Source organism: Sander vitreus, chromosome 8, assembly GCF_031162955.1.
Source record: "Sander vitreus isolate 19-12246 chromosome 8, sanVit1, whole genome shotgun sequence".
Lineage (NCBI taxonomy): Eukaryota > Metazoa > Chordata > Actinopteri > Perciformes > Percidae > Sander > Sander vitreus.
In genome coordinates, this window is record NC_135862.1 from 30377313 (window position 1) to 30397719 (window position 20407).

General features: G+C 39.6%; 1 protein-coding gene across 2 annotated transcripts in view; it reads left to right on the forward strand.

Moving 5' to 3' along the window:
* The window catches only part of cpne2 (copine II), a 56261-nt gene that overhangs the window by 12500 nt on the left and 23354 nt on the right, over nt 1–20407 (forward strand). Inside the window, exons 2-9 of one of the 2 annotated variants that reach the window (XM_078257787.1) lie at nt 4401–4580; nt 4931–5005; nt 5400–5471; nt 6521–6604; nt 6814–6903; nt 7421–7519; nt 9903–9989; nt 11420–11479. In XM_078257787.1, coding sequence (XP_078113913.1) covers nt 4401–4580; nt 4931–5005; nt 5400–5471; nt 6521–6604; nt 6814–6903; nt 7421–7519; nt 9903–9989; nt 11420–11479 — 747 coding nt within the window. The remainder of the gene's footprint in view (nt 1–4400; nt 4581–4930; nt 5006–5399; nt 5472–6520; nt 6605–6813; nt 6904–7420; nt 7520–9902; nt 9990–11419; nt 11480–20407) is intronic. The other variant, XM_078257788.1, reaches the window with a different exon arrangement.

Sequence of the window (20407 nt, forward strand, 5' to 3'; positions counted from 1 at the left end):
GCATGGTAAAAATCGAACCCAGGCAGAGGCCTTACTAAAAATGGTGTTCTTTTTACTGTTAGACTCATTTGCTGTTACAGATCATTAAGACCATTGTATGAAAAATGACAGAGCTTCAGAAACTAGGGGTGTGCAAAAAAAATCTATTTGATTTTTTATTTTTATTTTTAATTGTATGTCTACTGCAATCACATGGGAAAAGTAACTACATTTACATACTGTGAATCATTTTTTTTAACCGAGAATTGTTTTTGAATCGAAAATTTTGAATTGAATCTTGAGCCTGAAAATTGATATCAAATCGAATCGTGACATTTTCTGAATCGTGCACCCATATCAGAAACAGTAAAAAGTTACATATAGTCACTATAAATTTAGCAACACTTATCTACAAAAACTGAAACACCACATCACCAGACACTGTAATAGAATATGACAACAAACAAAGTAAAGTGCTTTGTTTAGTGCTTGTTAATCAGCAGAAGGAGAGATGCAATTCAGTCCCAGAGTGTTGGCATTTCATGGCTGCCATCTCAGGTTCATCAGTCCAATGACCATTCAAAAATGCCTTTTATATTCCCTTAAATTCTGAGGCGGTGACAGACTAGACGCACAGTATTGTGACCTTGTGTAATGGTGGATAAACACACTATGCAGTATCAGGCCCCTTGAAGAAAACTCCGTGGCCACCCTAGAAGTTGATATTACCAGTGAGGAATTGTCTGCGGTCATAGATTGTATGAAGGGGGGGGAAGACCCCTGGGCCCGATGGGATTCCCATTGAAATTTTCAAAACTTTTCAGGACATGTTAATACAATCTCTGCTTGAGATGTATAATGAAGCACTAGACACTGGGTCCCTTCCCTCCTCTCTAAATATTGCTGTGATCACACTGTTGTTAAAACGTGGGAAAATGTCCACCCTATGTGGATCCTACAGACCAATTTCACTTCTTAATAATGATCTCAAAATTCTTTGTAAGGTATTAGCTAGACGGCTAGAAACACTTTTACCACAAATGGTTCACTCTGACCAAAATGGTTTTGTTCAGGGACGACAAGGCTTCCACAATATACGAAGAGTGCTTAACAAAAATCTGGATGTACAGATTATGCTGTCTTGTCATTGGACGCCGAAAAGGCCTTTGACAAGGTGGAGTGGCACTACCTATTTGAGGTTCTTCAAAGATTTGTTGTTAAGGGGAAATTTCTCTGATGGATTAGACTTCTCTATGCTGATCCCCAAACTATGGTCTTAACGAATGGACTGTCCTCAGCACCCTTTAAATTGCACAGGGGAACGAGACAGGGCTGTCCCCTGTCTCCACTGCTGTTTACACTGGCAATTGAGCCACTTGCCATGGCAATTCGTAATAATACCAACTTTAAAGGCATAAGGATAGGAGATAGGGAACACCGTATAGCCCTGTATGCTGACGATGTAATTTTGTTCTGCTCAAATTTACAACAGACTTTACCTACCCTACTTGACCTAACAGACTACTTTGGCACCTTTGCAGGATACAAAATAAATTACTCCAAATCTGAAATATTATTTATGGATGAAAAGGAGAGACTAAATCCTCCAATTCATACTCCTTTTATGGTCTCACTCAAGGGTTTCACCTACTTAGGGGTCAAGATACCCCCTACTATTAACAAAGTAATAACAAATAACTTTGATACATTGTTAGATAAGGTTACGCAACTTATAAATAGGTGGACAAATTTACCAATTACTATGATTTTTGTAAAGTTTTTTGTATCTTTTCCAATCCATCCCACTTGCCCCCCCCCCCACCACCTTCACTCTTTCATACACTTAAAAAGCTTTTTTTAAATTTTCTATGGAACAACAAGCGTCCCAGTCTCAGACTCTCCCTGTTGTATCTACCGTATGATAGAGGTGGATTACAACTACCTAAATCTTGAGTGGTACTACAGGGCATCTCAAATCAGAGCAGGGATGTTTTATTTTGAGAGGAACCACCCTCCAGCCTTGGTTTCAGTAGAATCACATTTAATTAACATCCCTCTAAATCTTTATATATATATACTCTGATAACAAGCTGAAACTAATTAAAAAGACTGCAAACCCTTTTCTCAAAAATAAATAAATGGTTTGGCATAATTGTCTGGCACACCTGGGAGAAACTCCTAAATTATCTCAGTTCTCCCATGATTTTTGGTAATGATGACTTCCGACCTGGTAGAGCAGACGCAGGCTTTAAAATCTGGGCATCTCCAGGTGTGGCTAAGGTAGCTGACCTCTATAATGAAAACGTAACCCTCATGTCATTTGAAGAACTTGAGATATGGAATTCCTTCCAAACATTTTTTTTTGTTTCATCCTGTCCATCCTAGTTTGAAACTCTCTCCCCGATCCACTCTGGAAGATTACACTCTAAAGTTCTTACACTCTAGGGGACAGGTTTCATTACTGTACAATTTGTTTGTAAGTAAGTCTAAAGAGTCATCACAAAACTTACTACATGCGTGGAGAACAGACTTGCAGGAGAATATTACAGATGAGGAATGGTCAAAAGCATGTTCTCTAGCTCAAACCCAATCCATAAATACTAACTCCAAACTATTGCAATATAAGTGGATAAGTAGACTATACATAACCCCAGCTAAGTTGCATCGCTTTAATTCTAACATACCAGATACCTGCGTCATTCTGGAGGAAGGTGTTGGACCTGGCAAGCCAGATCACTGGTGAGGAGGTGCCCCTTAGCCCTAAATTATGCTTATTAAATCTCTACTCAGACAGCTTTATAACCTCTAACAAAGTTAGGTCTCTACTGAATATTTGTTTTTTAGAAGCCAAACGATGCATTGCTTGCTCTTGGAAATCAGACACGCCTTGTGGCACATCGCAGTGGTTGAGGGGAATTACTTTTTACTTAGCTCTAGAAAAGATAAGTTACACAACAAAAAATAAGCTTGACAAGTTTTGGAAAATCTGGAGCGTTTTCTTCAATTTTCTTGAGAATAACAGTATGGATGTGGTTGGTCGGAGTGATAACTAGCTGGACCAAGCGGGGTTTTTTTTATTTATTTTTTATAAATAATATAACATTCTCTTAATGCCTGTAGTGTGCCATCTGCAATCGGTGTTGAGATAAACAACGGCGGTATGTTTTTCATGTAAGCATACACCTATGGATGTACAGACTTATGACTGTGGATACTACAGCTACTACATTTGATCCTTGGTCTTTTTTCTGTTTTATGTTATGTGCCTTGTACTGTTTTTGTCTGTAAAATGTACAAACATTTCAATAAATACATGGTTTAAAAAAGAAAAACACACTATGCAGTGTGGTCAGGGTAAGTCAGTCTGGAGAGTAGCTCGGCCTGTAAGTATTAGTCATCCAACCACCAGGGTTAGAGGACCTAGAGCAAATAACGTGACTCCCACAGTGCTCTTAGAGACACTCACACACTCTGTCTGTATCTGTCTGTGTGCTGTCCGGGCTATTTTGGGGCATCAGAATGACTTACTTGTGTTTTGAGTTAAAATAATCTATAATCTTTTTAATCTCTACGAAATTTCTCGGTAGATTTTTTTATCCCACTCCGCCGCAGATTCTGTCTGTCTGATAGTCCGGTACACTGTTGTTCAGCCATGTTTCCACAACAACAAAAACACAGCAGTCTCTGAACTCGCATTGGGAGTTTCGTTGAAGTTGGATGTAGTCCAGTTTGTTGTCTAATGAGCGGACACTTGCAAGCAGGATTGATGGAACAGGTGGCCGGCTAGCGTTAGCTTTCGAACCTAGCTGCTTTCCACTCCTGCACACCGCTGTCGAGGTCCCTTTCCCCGGCTAGCGGCATCGGGCAACACCGCAGGCTGAGGTGCTGGTCTCCGTAGCAGGCGAGGCTTGCGTAGTGTTTCGAGTATTCCGTCTATAATAAAGTGTCCTGCATATTCTCCGATCTGTACCAATACATCACGGTGGTACACATGTGCGGTAGTTTGAATGCACATAATTGTTAAAGTAAAAGTTTTCTGTTGAAAAGACGGAGCTCCCTGTTAGCGATGCTTCAAGATGGCTGACCTTCGTTTTGCCTCTGGAATACTCGGGGAAAGCCAACAGTCCAACCCCCTATGGGCGGGTTGCATGCGGAAGTAGCTACTACTACTGGCTGTAGTCCATAGCCTCTGGGCAAAAATGCCTCTTATGATGCAAAATGACGATTTTTGCATCATAAGAGGCTTTTTTCCAGACCCACAATACAGAAATCTCTGGTCTCGGGGACATGAGGGAGAGAAGCACGGTCATTCAAAAATACTACCGGGTTTCTACTGATACAAAGCTTAATGCTAAATCGGTGAAGTATCCCTTTAAATGATTTTCAAAATTATTTTTCTCTCCTTGTTTCTTGCCTTTTAGCTTGGCCGCACTGAAACAGCTGTGAACAACTTGAACCCAGTGTTTGGAGTGAAATTTCAAGTGGACTACCACTTTGAGGAGATCCAGAAGCTTCGCTTTGCCATGTTCGATGAAGACAAGTGTGCCACTCAGCTCTACGAACATGACTTCCTGGGAGAATTCATTTGCACTCTGGGAGTGGTATGGATTGATATCTCCTTTTATGTTCAAAGTTGGTTCTGTATTTAATAGGATAAGTTGCCATAAAATGTATTGACCTTATGTGACCTACCCATTTATTTTTTTGTTCTATTAATTTCTGGTTTTGTCTTTAAACTTCTGGTGTTAATTGCCAGCTATGTTAAACTCAAGCCAAAAGTCTTGGCCTTGATCAGTTCACACACTCATTTCTCAAAGTTGGACAAGATCCACATTTTTGAGTAGGATAGGCTAGAATACAGATTTCAGTGGTTCAAACCCATATTTCTTTAGTTTTGTGTTTTGTCTTAATTGTTTCCTGTCCTGTGTGTCTCTTTTTAATTGTCTACTAGATTGTGTCCAATAAGAAACTTCACAGACCGTTGATCTTAGCCAATGGGAAGCCAGCTGGCAAAGGATCCATTACGGTAATATTCAGTACTGTCTCTCTCTCTCTCTCTCTCTCTCTCTCTCTCTCTCTGTATCTTAAACTTTCTTTGTGTCTCTCATATTGACACACACACACACACACACACACACGCACACACACACACACACGCGCGCGCACACACACACACACACACACACACACACACACACACACATTGTACCGTATTATCAAATCAAAGGTTGTTAGTCATGTGGATGCAGTCGCTTTTGTTTACTATAATGGCATGTTTGCTATTGTTGATGATGATGACAGTGATGTTTCTGTTATTGATGAATGTTATTGTTGCTGCTGTTCCTGCTGATGTTGATGTGAATGTTAATAGTTGCCAGTACGTTTGCTGCAGCTAATGTTGTGCTGTAATGTTATTTTAGATAACAGCTCAGGAGCTGTCTGACAACAGAATCATCACTTTGACCCTGAGTGGGCGTAAACTGGATAAGAAGGTAGGCAGTTAGACACACACACACACACACACACACACACACACACACACACACACACACACACACTAAGGCTACATCTACACTACTACGTTTTAATTTTTAAGCAGCGTTCTGAAACAAAAACAATCCCCGTCCACACAAGAGTTGAAGTTTAGTTTTAATTTTAGCTCCAGTAGCAGAACTAATCTCCGTCCAAATTAATACGTCTGACAAAGCATATCACATGACCATTCGCATACACTGGGCATGTGCGTGCCAGTGTAAACAGGATGCAGATTGTCTATCTTTACTCTGCGGTTGAAAATAATGGATGTGTAAGTTGAAAATAAAGAAAAAACAATGGCGACAAGTGAGACCAGGGATTTATTTGCTTGGACCGACAACGAGGTGGAACGGTTACTGAAAAGTGTGAGACCACAAAGCAACCAAACAAACCAAAACGTGGGCAGCAGTGTTTTCTAATGTTCCACGTTTTAGGGGCTCTTGAAGCGCCGGAGTAGTGTGGACGCGAGGTGTACACGTGGCAAAAGATGTTCCATTTTAAACTAAAAAGTAGTAGTGTAGATGTAGCCTAATGAGCTATCATGTGCACAGATAGGTGGAAATTAAAACCATGCAGAATTTCTATTTTTATTATTTCAATGTTTTATTTTCAATCTTGGACCTACAGTATGAAGTAGCCATTGGTGTATGGTGAAGGGAAGAGTGACAGCAGGTCAGAAACAGCACAGCTTGAATTGTGATTTGAACTAATACTGATGTGTGCCTGCTGTGCACCCTCTAGTTAAACCACCATAGTAAACACAAAGCACAGCCGTTGCAGGAGCTCAGAGTATCTTTTAATTAATACATGAATTAAACAAAAAGAAAACAATTCCTCTCTGCAATATGATGTTTATTTATTGTTGGCCACTGCAATTTAATCTACTATAAGCTATATATACATATAAACTAAACTTAAATCATGTGTTGCAGTTTGGCTAAGGAGAGGAGAATTAAGGATAAATCAAGTAACATCTTTAAAAAGACAAACTGTCTGTTCTATGCAGGACTTTTTTGGGAAGTCAGACCCCTACCTGGAGTTTCACAAACAGGGAGAAGACGGCAAATGGATGCTGGTGCACAGGACCGAGGTGAGTCATCAGTGGGGAATAAAAGCTCCTTTATCTAACTGTCAAAATTGTCAACCATGTGCGGTCATTGTCAGCTAAACCAGGTCTTACACAACAATAAGTGTACAGCCCCGAGTGTAGGTAATTTTACTGTGGCTACAACTGCATTATATATCTGCTGCTGTGTAATTCCATGATTAAGTGCCTTTCTTTTATGTCTGTGACTTCAGGTCATAAAGAACACTTTAGATCCAGCATGGAAACCCTTTACTGTGCCGCTTATTTCTCTCTGCAATGGAGATGTGGACAGAAACATCAAGGTTAGTTAGAGTATCATCTGTTACAAAACTGGTGTGATGTGGCATTTCTACTTCATTAAATGTTAGCAGTGCAGATTGGCAATTAAAAGAAGAACAGGACGTAGCATGTTTGTGCACTGTTAGTATTGCATAAAAGTTTGATCATGTTGTTTTGATGATGTTGTGTCATTATCGCAAAGTCTGGACAATAGGGGTGTGCAACATTTTTTTTTTTTAATTGTATGCCTACTGCAATCACATGGGAAAAGTAACAACATTTACATACTGTGAATCGTTTTTTTACAAACGTTGTTGGACAACAATGCAATATAAAAAAATTGCAAAAGGTGTTACTGTCCATATAAAATGTAACCAATTATTCATTTTGATAAAAGTTAAGATCCTTTGAATAGAGAGTTTTTACAATGAGCAGCATGGAGAAGTGTAAAGAGGGCCAAATACCAGATACATAACCACTTGATAGTTTGGAAAATGGAAAAGGTGATGGAATGATGCGATTTGTTCTACACAATGACAGGTCCTGTGTTACGACTATGATAATGATGGCGGCCACGACTTCATAGGAGAGTTTCAAACCACTGCTGCCAAGATGAGTGAAGCCCAGAACTCAGTGGAGGTAAAACATATTTGACATTAGTGTGATTAGGTGTGTGTTTGTCAGTTCAAGTTACTGTAACTAAGACACAGGCTTACATGCAGCAAGTCCAATCTAGGGAGGCAACAAAAAAAAAACATACATAGCAACTATGATGAACAGACAGGGGAACAAACTGGTATACAGAGAGTAGCTGATGAGGGAATGAGATCCAGGTAAGGACATGGGGAAGGCCAGGCAGAGCAGCAGAGCAGATGAGTAGGGCTGGGTATCGTTCTAATTTTTTCGGTACCGATACCAATACCAATACCATGACCTGGATACCAGTTCCTGAACGATACTTTTTTCGATACCAATTTTATAAAATCCATTTGAACAAAAGTTAAATTACAACACAACAAATCTTTTTATTTAGTTTTCAGCTCTTACTATGTGAGCCCTGTCTCTGTGAGTAACGTAGAGTTTTTCCTGCCTGCCTCTACGACGTGTAACCTTACACAGCCTGCTACACCAGTATTATTAGATCTTGGCAGAAGCATGCTCCATGCTTATTGGCTCACTGATGCTGATGAGATTTACTCCTTAGGTATTGAAAATGTGGTATTGAATGACGAGGCATTTTTCGATACTCAATACTATATAGGGAATTTAGTCGGTGCCTAAAAAGTATTGAATTCGGTACCCAGCCCTACAGATGAGGGAAGTGGGAACAGGTTTGTCAATGGGTGGGACAGCCAGGTGATAGGTAAAGGAAGGAAAGTTTGAGGGCATCAGGTTGATGGATGGAAAATGGCAATGATGGGGCCTGGGGAATAGGGAAGTGGCTGGATACGAGGGACACAGAGACAGACTGTGACAGTTATCTGTATGTAACTGTATTATTGCAGTAAATCCTGGATTACCTGCATTTTAGCTGTCACTTCTTATATCTTTATTAATATCTTTTTTTCAGTAACAAAAATAGGATAATTTGGGACAGAGAGGGAATGTGAATAGCGACAGTGCAAGGGTCATGACCTGGATTTAAACCACTACATCATCCAGTTTGGGCTGCTGCAACTTAGCTGCCGAGTCCTTTTACAGTAAAACAGAATGTTAATGGTTTGATTTTGAAACACTAAACCATTTCTTTTCTAAATTTAAAGGGCATTTATCTGATTTTGCACCAAATAAATGAAAATCAGGCTCTGTCATTAGCCAATGGATAGTAGTTTTATTTTACTTTTTAGCTATACTGTATTTGCCACAGCCCTGCCTCATACTGGTTAATCATGCACCGATTTGCATTGCTGCATTCACACATTATGGCCGTCAAGGACTGGTTGGGTCTTAAGTCTGAGCTGCTAATAAATAGATACTATTGAGATTCATTCTTTTCACTTTTGCATTTCTGGTCTGCTAAAGATGTAAAGATGCAGGGATCAGAAAAACGTTCATTCATTAGTAGCTCAGTGTGTGTCTGCATGTGTATCTGTGTGTGTGTGTGTGTGTGTGTGTGTGTGTGTGTGTGTGTGTGTGTGTGTGTGTGCGTGCGTGCGTGTGTGTGTGTGTGTGAGTGTTCATTTGTGAAACTGGTGGGTGTGTGTGCATGTGCCAAAGCAGCCTCATGACTTGTTCTCCCACTGAGTCTCTTCATGTGTGGTAATGATGTGGACACACACACACACACACACACACACACACACACACACAGAAAATAAAAAGATGCGGGATGGAGAGAGAGAGAGACGTTGTGAAAAGAAGGATGAGAAAATTAAAGGTGCTTTTGAGATGTAAAACAGCCTTTAGCTGAGCCCTAGTAACACGACAAGGCATTTAGAGCTACGTACCTGTCATATGAATCACCAGCGACTCAAGGCCTGTGGCGTGTGTGTGTGTGTGTGTGTGTGTGTGTGTGTGTATGTGTGTGCATGTACATGAATGCGTGCATGTGTTGTGTGTGTGTGTGTGTGTGTGTGTGCATGTCTCAAATGTTTCTTTTCATCAAACACATTGCTATTTAATGTGTGTTGGTGTGACTTACAGTATCAAAGATAGTCCTAAGTTTAATGTGTCTTTCATCTTCATGTTCATCACGTACAATTAACTCATTAAGTGTTTTTAATAAAGAGTATTTTTATGGTTTCTATATATATGTTTGTCATATTAACTGTACACTACACCATTGTAGCATAGTTTTCTTATAATACATCTCCATGTTAACTGTAAGCGGCGTGTGGAATACATGCAGATCCAAGTCACAGTCTCTCAGTCGTGTGTGCATTTCCCCCCATCCCACCGACTTGCACTCTTTACAACTGTGCTGTCATCTCTACTATTACCAATTTCCCCCCGATTTCCCCTTTGATACTTTCTTATTACGTCATTGACTCTTTTCGCTGCAATTGTGTTTCTGTCTCTTCAGGTGGAGTTTGACTGCATCAATCCCAAGAAACAGAAGAAGAAGAAGAATTATAAAAACTCTGGCATTATCATAGTAAAGTTATGTAAGGTGAGGATGGATGGATGGATGGATGGATGATTGAATGGATGATTGGATGGATAAGGGGTGGAGCATTGGTCTTTTGTCAACAAACCATGTTTGTTTTACAATCTTAATCTTTGCTTGCGTCTAAATGATAATGGTTGGGTTCTTACTGTTAGGCTATAATTAGCCTGGCACATAGACCTGTGCAATCACATGTAAAGCACATTTCCCACGTCATCTCCTTGCATCTTTCCTTATGCAGTTTTTGCATTGGTCTTATGACAATTATTATACCGCTGTAGTAATTAATGTGTCATTTATGATAAATAAAACGGGGAGATACGCTGATGTTTTCAATATTAAAGAGTAGAGTGACTACAAAAACAGACACAGGCACTGTTGCCGTTTCAAGCTTTCGGTTTTAGTTGCAGATTCATGTTCTGTCGATCGACTGATCAATTAATCGACTAATTGTCAATCCTAGATTCAGTGTTCAAGATGAATTCCCATTTAGAATACCAATAGGATAAGTTATATCCATTAAAATGTTGAGCTGGAGGAGAGAAGAAAAATAACTGACTTGACTGTCAAAAGAAATCTCTGCACGTCTTGCCACCTCATAATGACCCATCTTACCCTCGACTCAGTGGAACATTTGATTAAACTATTGTGGTTTTGATCAGCTGACACACGTCTTACTGTGTGTCCATAACTCCCTCTGAATAACTAATTAGCGTGGTAGCTTTGAGCCCCACAGAGGACACATTAAGCTGGAACACTGTGTCTTTAGATGCCTATTTGAATGACATTAAAGCTGTGTACATATGATGACAAGCTTTCATAATTAATTCTTTTCCTTCTTTCTCTTTTCATGCGCACAATCATGACCAAGCCTTTGTACGGACATGTACACACACACACACACACACACACACACACACACACACACACACACACACACACATATAGCACATGCACAAAACAACTAATGCAGTAATTATATTTGGCTGACGGCAAGGATTAGACTAATGACAGTAAAATCCATGCTAATATTCATTGGAATTGAAATGGAAATTTTAAGATAATAATTGGTGCTCCTTTGGTGGTACGTTGAAACAGAAAAACATGGGCTGTTTTGTCATTTTAAAACAATTATGAAAATATTTATTACAGTGTGCTGTGTTTAGTTGTGTACTGCATAGTCTAGGTGTTAGTCTAGGTGTTAGAATGAACTAAGATTAGTAGACAGTCAATTAGTCAGAAATTGTACCTTAAGTAAAAGAATAACAAAAGTCTGTGTGCTTATGTGTAGCAGAGTTAACAGTATATAATGGTGGTGAGATTTACACATTCTAATGATTTAATTGAGTGTATCACATACTGTATCAATAAATCAATACTCTCTTCTCTTGCTGATGGTTTTGTACTTTGCCCTGTGATTTTTGTTTTGCTAGATTACAAGAGACTACACTTTTCTGGATTACATACTGGGAGGATGCCAGCTCATGTTTACGGTGAGTATAATATTAGCTTGCCTGTTTTTCTGCTTCTGCAATGACGTGGCAATGAGATACATGTTTCCGCATGCCTTGCTCTCGAAAACAGATGGAAAACATTTAGACTCTTTAGTTTCATCTCCCGGGGTTATGGTTAGATGGCGATCATTTACATACAGAATAGAAAAGTGCGATGGCAGAAGAAATGAGTGGAGTGGAGAAGAGTATTGGGGTATTGTGAAACATTGAAATGTGGGTCCTTTTGTTGAATTGTGAAAACAGGAGGGAAGAAAGACAACAGGGAAAAACAGGTAAATACAAGACATGTATATTTTTAAATGGTGAATCGAAAGTAACTGTGACATTAAGATTTGGGGATAGATAGAGAAATAGGAAAAGAAAGACATAGAAAGATGTGTATTTTACCAGAGAGAGGGAGAGGGACAGAAAATTGTGATAGTGTATTCTGGTCTGTTGTTAAGAGAAACTATTGTGTCCCTGGTGATGTCACACCTTTGTGTGCAACTGAGAAAGAGTCCTGTTTTGTAATAGCCAATCACACACACACACACACACACATACACACACACACGCACACACGCGCATACACACACACACACACACACACACACACACACACACAGTTGTTTCATTATTTTCCAGGTCGTATTTTTCCAACAAACACAGCTGCCCTGTTGATAAATCTCAGGACCATTCAGACTGGCTCACTGTTACTGTAACACACACTAAACACAAATGTACACATTCTGAAACCACATGCACATTAAGAAAATGTTATACTTACAGCGCATATACAATCAGAGCACACACACACACACACAAACACTCTGTGCCAGCTATACATAAGCACATACACAGTGTTTTTCTTTTCTTCTCTATCTCTACAACAATTTCCCAGCTTTGTGAGCTAGAACCGGGCTCCAGATGCAGCAGGGTACAGATAATGTAGTCTGTTACATGCTTGATTTTTTGTGATCAAGTGTATTCTGGGTTTAAACACCTGTGCACCTCCTTGTATTTTACAATGTGATGTTTAGTAAAACAAGTGACTACATAGGGATCTAACCTGGAAAAAAAGCTTAAATGTAGTCCAGCATATACCCTTCTGTGGTGTTATATCGGTACTTTGGTTAAATGTACTGTCATGTGACTTTACAGGTGAAGCAATGTCTCTAACGATTGAGCAATTACAGTATATTAAGAACTGTCCTGTCCAGATTGTTTCGCATGTTTTAGCACATTCTTTTAATTCCATTTTTAGACGGTTAATATTACCAGTTAAGACATGTAGTCTGTGTATTATAGGACAACATAAAATTGAGGGTGCAGAGAAAAATAATTTGAGCTTTACTCTGTTGCATATTCTGAATAGCACTGAATCCAGACCATCATGTCACTGAAACCAATTTACCAATGTGAAATTATAATGGGACTTTTATTTCCACAGTAAATTACCATTTAAAGCAACATTGCATAACATTAGTATTTTTGTGATTTGTAATATGTGCATTTCACTTATACACCGCTGAATTATACATCGCTACACTTTGCTAACACAGCCAAACATCAAGCATGTGCAACAACACAAGACATAGCAAGCCAGCTAATATTACTTACTAGTCCAACATTACTTGCAGCTCCCCGGTTTTATTTTGCGAAGCTCTCGCCAACGACCAATCTGTGATTTACTCTTGTCCAATGGCCTCTTGCTCGGCCACTCTCTCCTTTACTCTTCTTAGCTTTCTCCGTCAACATCATCTTCGGTGTCTTGGCCTCTGCCATGATGTCCGTATAGGCTGCTGAACCTCATTCTGTTGCCCGCTTACCCGACTCCGGTTCTGGCACGACACCGGCACTGCTTCCTGCCACCATTCCCCAATTTTTGGGGCTCAAGGTCTTAGTCAAGTACAAGAGAGTTTTTGCATGGAGGTAACTTTACTTGTGTTGTTGTGCAGACATGCTGTCAGTGTCAGAGGATGTGTTCTGTTATTCCTGGGGGGGCATAAAGCTGCTAGATCTTCTCTTAAATGTAGGGTATTGTTAAGGAGCACACCCATGTACTGTCAGCCTGTTATTTTCACCTTATCTTATTGTTGTAAATTAGGCTTTAAAGCAAAGAGCACAGGGTGTTTCCATAGTGACACGTTGAGATAGATGACAATGTTTGTACCATTATGAATATGATTGAGGTAAATATGTGGCGTGAGCATGAAAAAAGAGCATTAAAGCCAAACGGTATAATGTTTCTCTGTATGTAGGTTTTTGTCTGTGAAGACAACCGACTATATAGTGACTAATATGTGACGTTATTTTTGGATATTCAAATTTGTAATGCAAACCAAAAAATAATTTTATAATTAAATTGCCATTGTCGATTTACAGCTTAGCAACTGGCAAGCCAGTCAAGCTTTGGATTTCTCCCAATGTTGAAGCAGTGTACATGGTGGTGTAGTAAGAGCGATAGACAACATTTAAAGAGTTTGGAGGTAGGTGTCTCTATGTATACATTCCAAAACCAAGAACACTAGAGCAAAATTGTAAGGAATAAAATAAACTTTGTGTTTATCTGCCTTAATGCAAGCTGCAAACCGAGTGCTACAAGGAAAGAAAGCAAATCATTTAGCTACTTTAATTTGTGGGGCTGCAGGTTACGTTAAAGGAACACCCTGACTTATTAGGACGTTAGCTTATTCACCGTATCCCCCAGAGTTAGATAAGTCCATACATACCCTTCTCATCTTCGTGCGTGTCGTAACTCTGTCTGACGCACCCAGCGCTAGCCTATTTAGCACAGATCCTGGAGGTAACCAGCTCCATCTAGCCTACTGCTCCCAATAAGTGACAAACTTATTGGGCGCAACACCTGAAAAACACCGTTGTTACTCTCTGCTCCTCACCACGGGGCTTCTCAGGTGCTGCGAGCAAATCACTCCGCCCAAGTAGCAGTGTTTCGCCTTTTGAGAATATAGTTCCCAGTATGTATATGGTTAGAAGATGGCTGTGTGTCATGTGACCTTGTTATTTGTACACACTGTGACTATACAAATCACAACTTGTAAATAGGAAAATGTTGGCGTTATTTTGTCATCAGATAGTCCTCATCCTTAAAGCTTTTTCTTCTGTACCGTTAAAGCAGCTGAACATTAAAATGTGACCTGAAGACAGTATTTTTAATAGGGCTGTCAAACGATTCAAAAATTTTAATCGCGATTAATCGCTGAAGTTCAATAATTAATCGCGATTAATCACATTTTTTATCACATGATTAAAATTCTATTATTTTGCATTTCAGAACTGTTTTTAAGTACATATTAACAATGGAAAGCAATTCTTACGAGTGTATCTTGATTGGGAATCAAATGAATGCAAAGAAAGTGACTTTATGAACTTGACTATTATTTATTTACCGTAAACAAATGTGTGAATCTGTCATTATTGCACAATTCCTACAAGTACATAACTAAAACACCACAGCAATTGACTGAGATGTAACACTAACACGTTGCTTATACAGTACAAACAAAATGGTCCAAAAACCAGATGCCACAGCAGGACATTTAACCTTTACATTTTTAACAAGGATTGAGAACAATTGACTGAGATGTAACACTAACAACCACCGTTAAGGCAAACGAGTGCAAAGTCCAGCCAGAGTCAATATAGTGTTTAGTAACTCCTAAATAATGTTGATTACTCACTGACGTCCAGTGATTACTCACTGACGTACAGTGATCACCGGTTAATGAGACAGCGTTTGCATTTGGCAGCAGTTCCAGTTTAGCTGCTTTCTCTGTTATACAGGCTGTGTATGGTGAAACTACTGTTCCCCTCGATGGCAGTGTATAAGACGGGTCAGAACATGCCAACCGTAGCACTTCTTTAAGACCCGAGTCCTCTACGATGCTGACAGGTCTGCAGTTAGTTGCCACCCATTTTGCAAGAGCTGTAGTAATTTTTTGGGATTTGTTTTCATCCACAGGTCGGCAAGTAGCACTCTCAAAATACTGCTTTGCTAGCATCAAACTGCGTCACGTTAATATGCTCAGCTCGTAGGTGGTAGCTCAAGCTTGACGTGCTTCGCTGATATTTTAATTCGGCTTTACACAACGTGCATATGGCTTTCGACTTGTCTACTGAGCCGTCCGGGAGTTTTTTTAAAAGTAAAGCGCCATTCAGAAGTGTGTTGCTGCAGTCTTTCTCCATGCCGGCAGCCTGCCTGCATTCTGCAGCAGAAGATGTGTTATGAAGAAGTACGGCAGCGCCAAAGGGTCAAAATAGTAGCCGTTAGGCACGACGCAAAGCCCAGTGAAGTGTAAAATAAATTAATCGAATTGCGTCAGCCCTTAATCGCGTCGCGATTAACGCGTTAACGCTGACAGCCCTAATTTTTAACAATCAAATATTCATCAAGTATTGGAGCTAACGTTAGCTTTATTAGCTAGTTAGTTAGTTATCTAAAGCTGATGAAGGGAAAATTGTTGGTTGCAAGCTAGTTCACTTCTAGTCTACCTCAGTTTGAAATCATTGACCCACAGAATTTTAAATGGTAAATCTGCCCCGTAAATTATTGTAAACTGCCTATACAGCCAAATTTTAACTGGACATGATTTAGTATCATTAGATTAGATTAGATTATATAATACTTTATTCATCCCACAATGGAGAAATTCACTTGTTCACACCTAATTGCTGAATATCTGATGTAGATATGCTCTAATCAGCTCTTGATGGCCAGTTAAAAAACAGAGTGGGAAGTTTTGACTTGTCCAGATGTGCTTTGAAGTTTACGGGCGTTAGAATTCAGACTACATCCAGTCTGCTCTCTTTTGGATGACTGAGGTGAATGAGAAACACTCCCCTCAAGTGCCTCAGTAAAAGGTTGGACAGTGTTGCGCAGCTCTCAGCCATGGACATAGTTCAGTGCTCTGTGTGTATCAGGATGTTGCTAAAGAGGCAAACATGCAACATACTGTGGTAAAATAGAAATATTACATTTTTTGGATTTTGCAAATGGGTGCTGGTAGTTACTGACTGATGTAAGTATTTTATTAATTTCCTCACTCCGGACCTTGCTCGTTTGTAATGAGCATAATTTAACTGCAATGGGAACATTTGCCTTATCTAGTGGTGGTTAGATGAGCAAATTTAAGGCGGAATGGGAACTCTTAAATCCTCCCTGCTCCCTCCTAATCTTTTGCCTTTTGTCACAGACCTGCGGCACTTTCACTGATGCACACACACACACACACACACACACACACACACACACACACACACACACACACACACACATACACACACACACCTAATTCTGTCTTAACACAGATACTTCCTCTCGCCTGCTTACAAACTCATTATATAATATCCTTGTCACACTCCTGCTTTCATACTTACACACTACGACCAATTTACATGTAAAATCCCAAACCATAACTTTTACACACACACACACACACACACACACACAAATCCAAACACAGTATCTTCTTCATACAGACATTTTATCACAACACAGTATCTTCTTCATACAAACATTTTATCTCATGTACCTCTGCACTCTGTACAATACTTATACTGTTGGTGGGCACACACACAAACACACACACACACACACATGCACACACACACACACACACACACACACACACAATATCTTCAAACGTGCACCGTCCCTGCTTATGCACACTGACTGATTTAGACATGCACAAGCACACATAATCTCACGTAGACGCTCACATTTTACATACACACACACATACAGTGAGTAGCAGCCGTTTGCAAAAACACACACACACACACACACACTCACACACGCAAGCAGGCAAGAACTGTTTTGCAGTGTTCAATCAGACTTAGTATGGCTCTAATCCTAATCTCTAGGAAGGGAAAGTCTCTCCTCACGGCTGTGGGAGCAGGAGGAGAGAGCAACTTTCTCTGTTACACACTTCAACAGAAAGGGACAGCCTGCTACTGCTGATGGGCTGTTTGTGTAAAGACTCATTTCAACCAAATTACGCTATTATCAATATCTTATGTTTGATATCATTCAGGGTCGTGTCGTGCCCCTTTCCCTGGGGACTCATGTAGAAAACAAACTTTTCATGAATGAGAGCACAGACAAGCATCTTCAGAGCTCAAGATGTTGACAGATGATATCAGTTAAAACCAGTACATAAGAAGTAATTCCACTACTTTTGACAGTAACTAATAATGTAACTACTATTACTTTCTTAATTTAAATAAATGGGCTCAATATTTGTTACTTTTGTTGTGATCATCAAGCAGACAAACGCAGCCTATTCCCCAAATTGTTTCCAGGTTATCTAACGTCACACAACCTTACGACAAAGTAATGACATGAATCAATCAGCATTAGACTGTCACTGCACACAATGGCCGACTTTAAGAAATTGTGATATGTTTTTAAAATTACAAAATTGCATTACAAAGATATGGGCATTTAGTGGACAAGGAGGGTCAAATGAAAGATGCTATTGAGTTGCATTATGGGAATTGTAGGATCCATTTCTTTTTTTTTACTTGACCCATACCAGAAAATAAAAGTCTGGATATTTCAGCCTCAGATGAATGATTTTTGATCATTCTTTTTTAATCTGTTTGTTGTGAGTAGCTGATTTTCACTTATTATTTGATTGCAGTCACTTTATTTTTTTATTTTTTTCATCAGTGTCAAGCTACTGTCAATCAACTCATTTCCTGTAGATGTTTCACATTAAAAGCCTACCACATAAAGGCGAGATTATGCCTTTTGAGCAACCGGGTTAGCACACACCAAATGTTTCGGCCGATGACGTAGACGGCCCTACCGATTTTGAACAGCTCACCGGGAGACGGAAGGCAGGATACATTCAGAAACCCTTATCTCACTCAAAACAGCATGGATGTTTTTTTTCCAAGTTTGTATGCATGTGGAAGCACCAGAGACACAAAATAACACCCCATATCCCAGAAAAAGTGATTTTTATTTCATAATATGGGCACTTTAATGTAACCTGTGTATGTAACCATGTAATCTGTTCAGGAAGTGTTGAGTGTCATTAACAGTATAACACCAATGAAAAACAGAAAGTATAATTTACTCCAATTAACTAGTGAGTGAGTGAAAAGAACAGTATTAATGTTATGGAATGACTATGTTGTTGTACTGACTGAAGTAGTGCTGTGGAAATGTACAATAAATAGCTCATACCATACTGGGTTTTTGAGATAGATACAGACGTCGACAGCAGTGGCTGTTATGTGTTTTGCTTAGAACTTGTCATGAAGGACACGATACACAATTAGGGCTGCACAATATGTCGTTTTTTTTTGTTAGTTTAAAGAAAATATCAGCAGAATACTGCACTTTAAAATGTAACGGTCATTCTTTTTTTTTTAGTGGTGCGGGTTTTTTTTTTTTATTCAATTCAATGTTCAGTTTGTTAAATAAAAGAATGTTGGAAAGTATTTCCTTTCATTTATTTTAAATGCATGTTGCATTTTAGCAGAATACTGAAAACATGCAGAACTGAGTACACTTTAATATCTGTTTATTTATTGCAAGTAATATCATTATCGCAATATTCAACAACGCTATCGCTTATTTTCCTCGTGCAGCCCTACTATAAATAGACTTTCCTACAGTTAAAGTATGGCAGTGGACAGCAGGTCCTAGTTGTCAGTGGGCAGAGTGAGACATAGTAACTCCAGTCGATGCTCACACAGGCTCTCACGCACTCATCCATCCACACTCCCCTCCATCCATCACTCTCTCTCTCTCTGTGAGGTCCTGGCGGGAGAATTGGCTTATACTCAACAAGGCACAGCTGAGAAAACTCCAATGTAAATGTCACTATGTCAATTATTTGACAATAAGTTGCCAGTAGTGGAATCCCGCAAATTTTTACAGTCACAGACGTTTTCTACCACATTGCTGCGCTGAAATATACAGTAAAGAGATGCTGCTCTGTTGCCCCCTGTTCATCTTAAATCTGTGCTCTTGCTTGTCAAAACTGTGTGTTTGTCATGTTGAGTTTAGTCTACTTATGTGTTAGCAATGACTAATAGCTTGGGGCGAGGCATAAGTTAGAAACAGAATGGTGTCATCTCCTACTGTCATCAAATTCACAGCCATCAAACTAATAATGTCTGTCACCTGGAGAGGGCACTGGAGGAAGAATGCTTTAATAGGTTGGGCGCCATCAACTGTCAGTTCGGGCATATATATTTATAGGTTCATAATAAGAAAAAATGAATGGATACCAGGGCTGGAAAATGAACATCACTGATATAAACAATCTCCTCCTTAGCAGTGTACACATTCATGGATTGTATAGTAGCATGTATGCAGGCACGCTCACAGTACATTGTTAGGGATCTGGAAAAAACTCATTTGCCAATAAAACAATGTTTTGTGGTTAATTTGGTAATTTAAATAGTCCAATGGAGATTTCATATCTATATCATATATATATAGCCAATTAGAGCCACAATTTACATTAATTTTTAATGGGTTGTAATTACACTTTATTCCCGAGAAGACAAATTCAGCATGCATGCCCTGTACATTTACAAAGGCAGGCCGTGACATGTGATCCCCGGCTCCTCCTGTCCGCATGTCGAAGTGTCCTTGAGCAAGACACTGAAGCCCAAGTTGCTCCCGATGGGCAGACCAGCGCCTTGCATGGCAGCTCCGCCATCATCAGGGAATGAAAATGTGTGTGGCGCTTTATAAATGTAGTCCATTTACCAATTATACAAAATACACAAAAAAATCCTGATTCTGTCACCCTGCGTTTCTCTGTGTCCGTCACTCCTGCTGCTCTTTATGCTCTGTCCTCTCTCTCCTCGCATTCTTTACCCAATTTCCTCTCTTGTACTCACACATCTACCATCTTTGCTCTCTTTTCCTGCTTCTCCATTGTC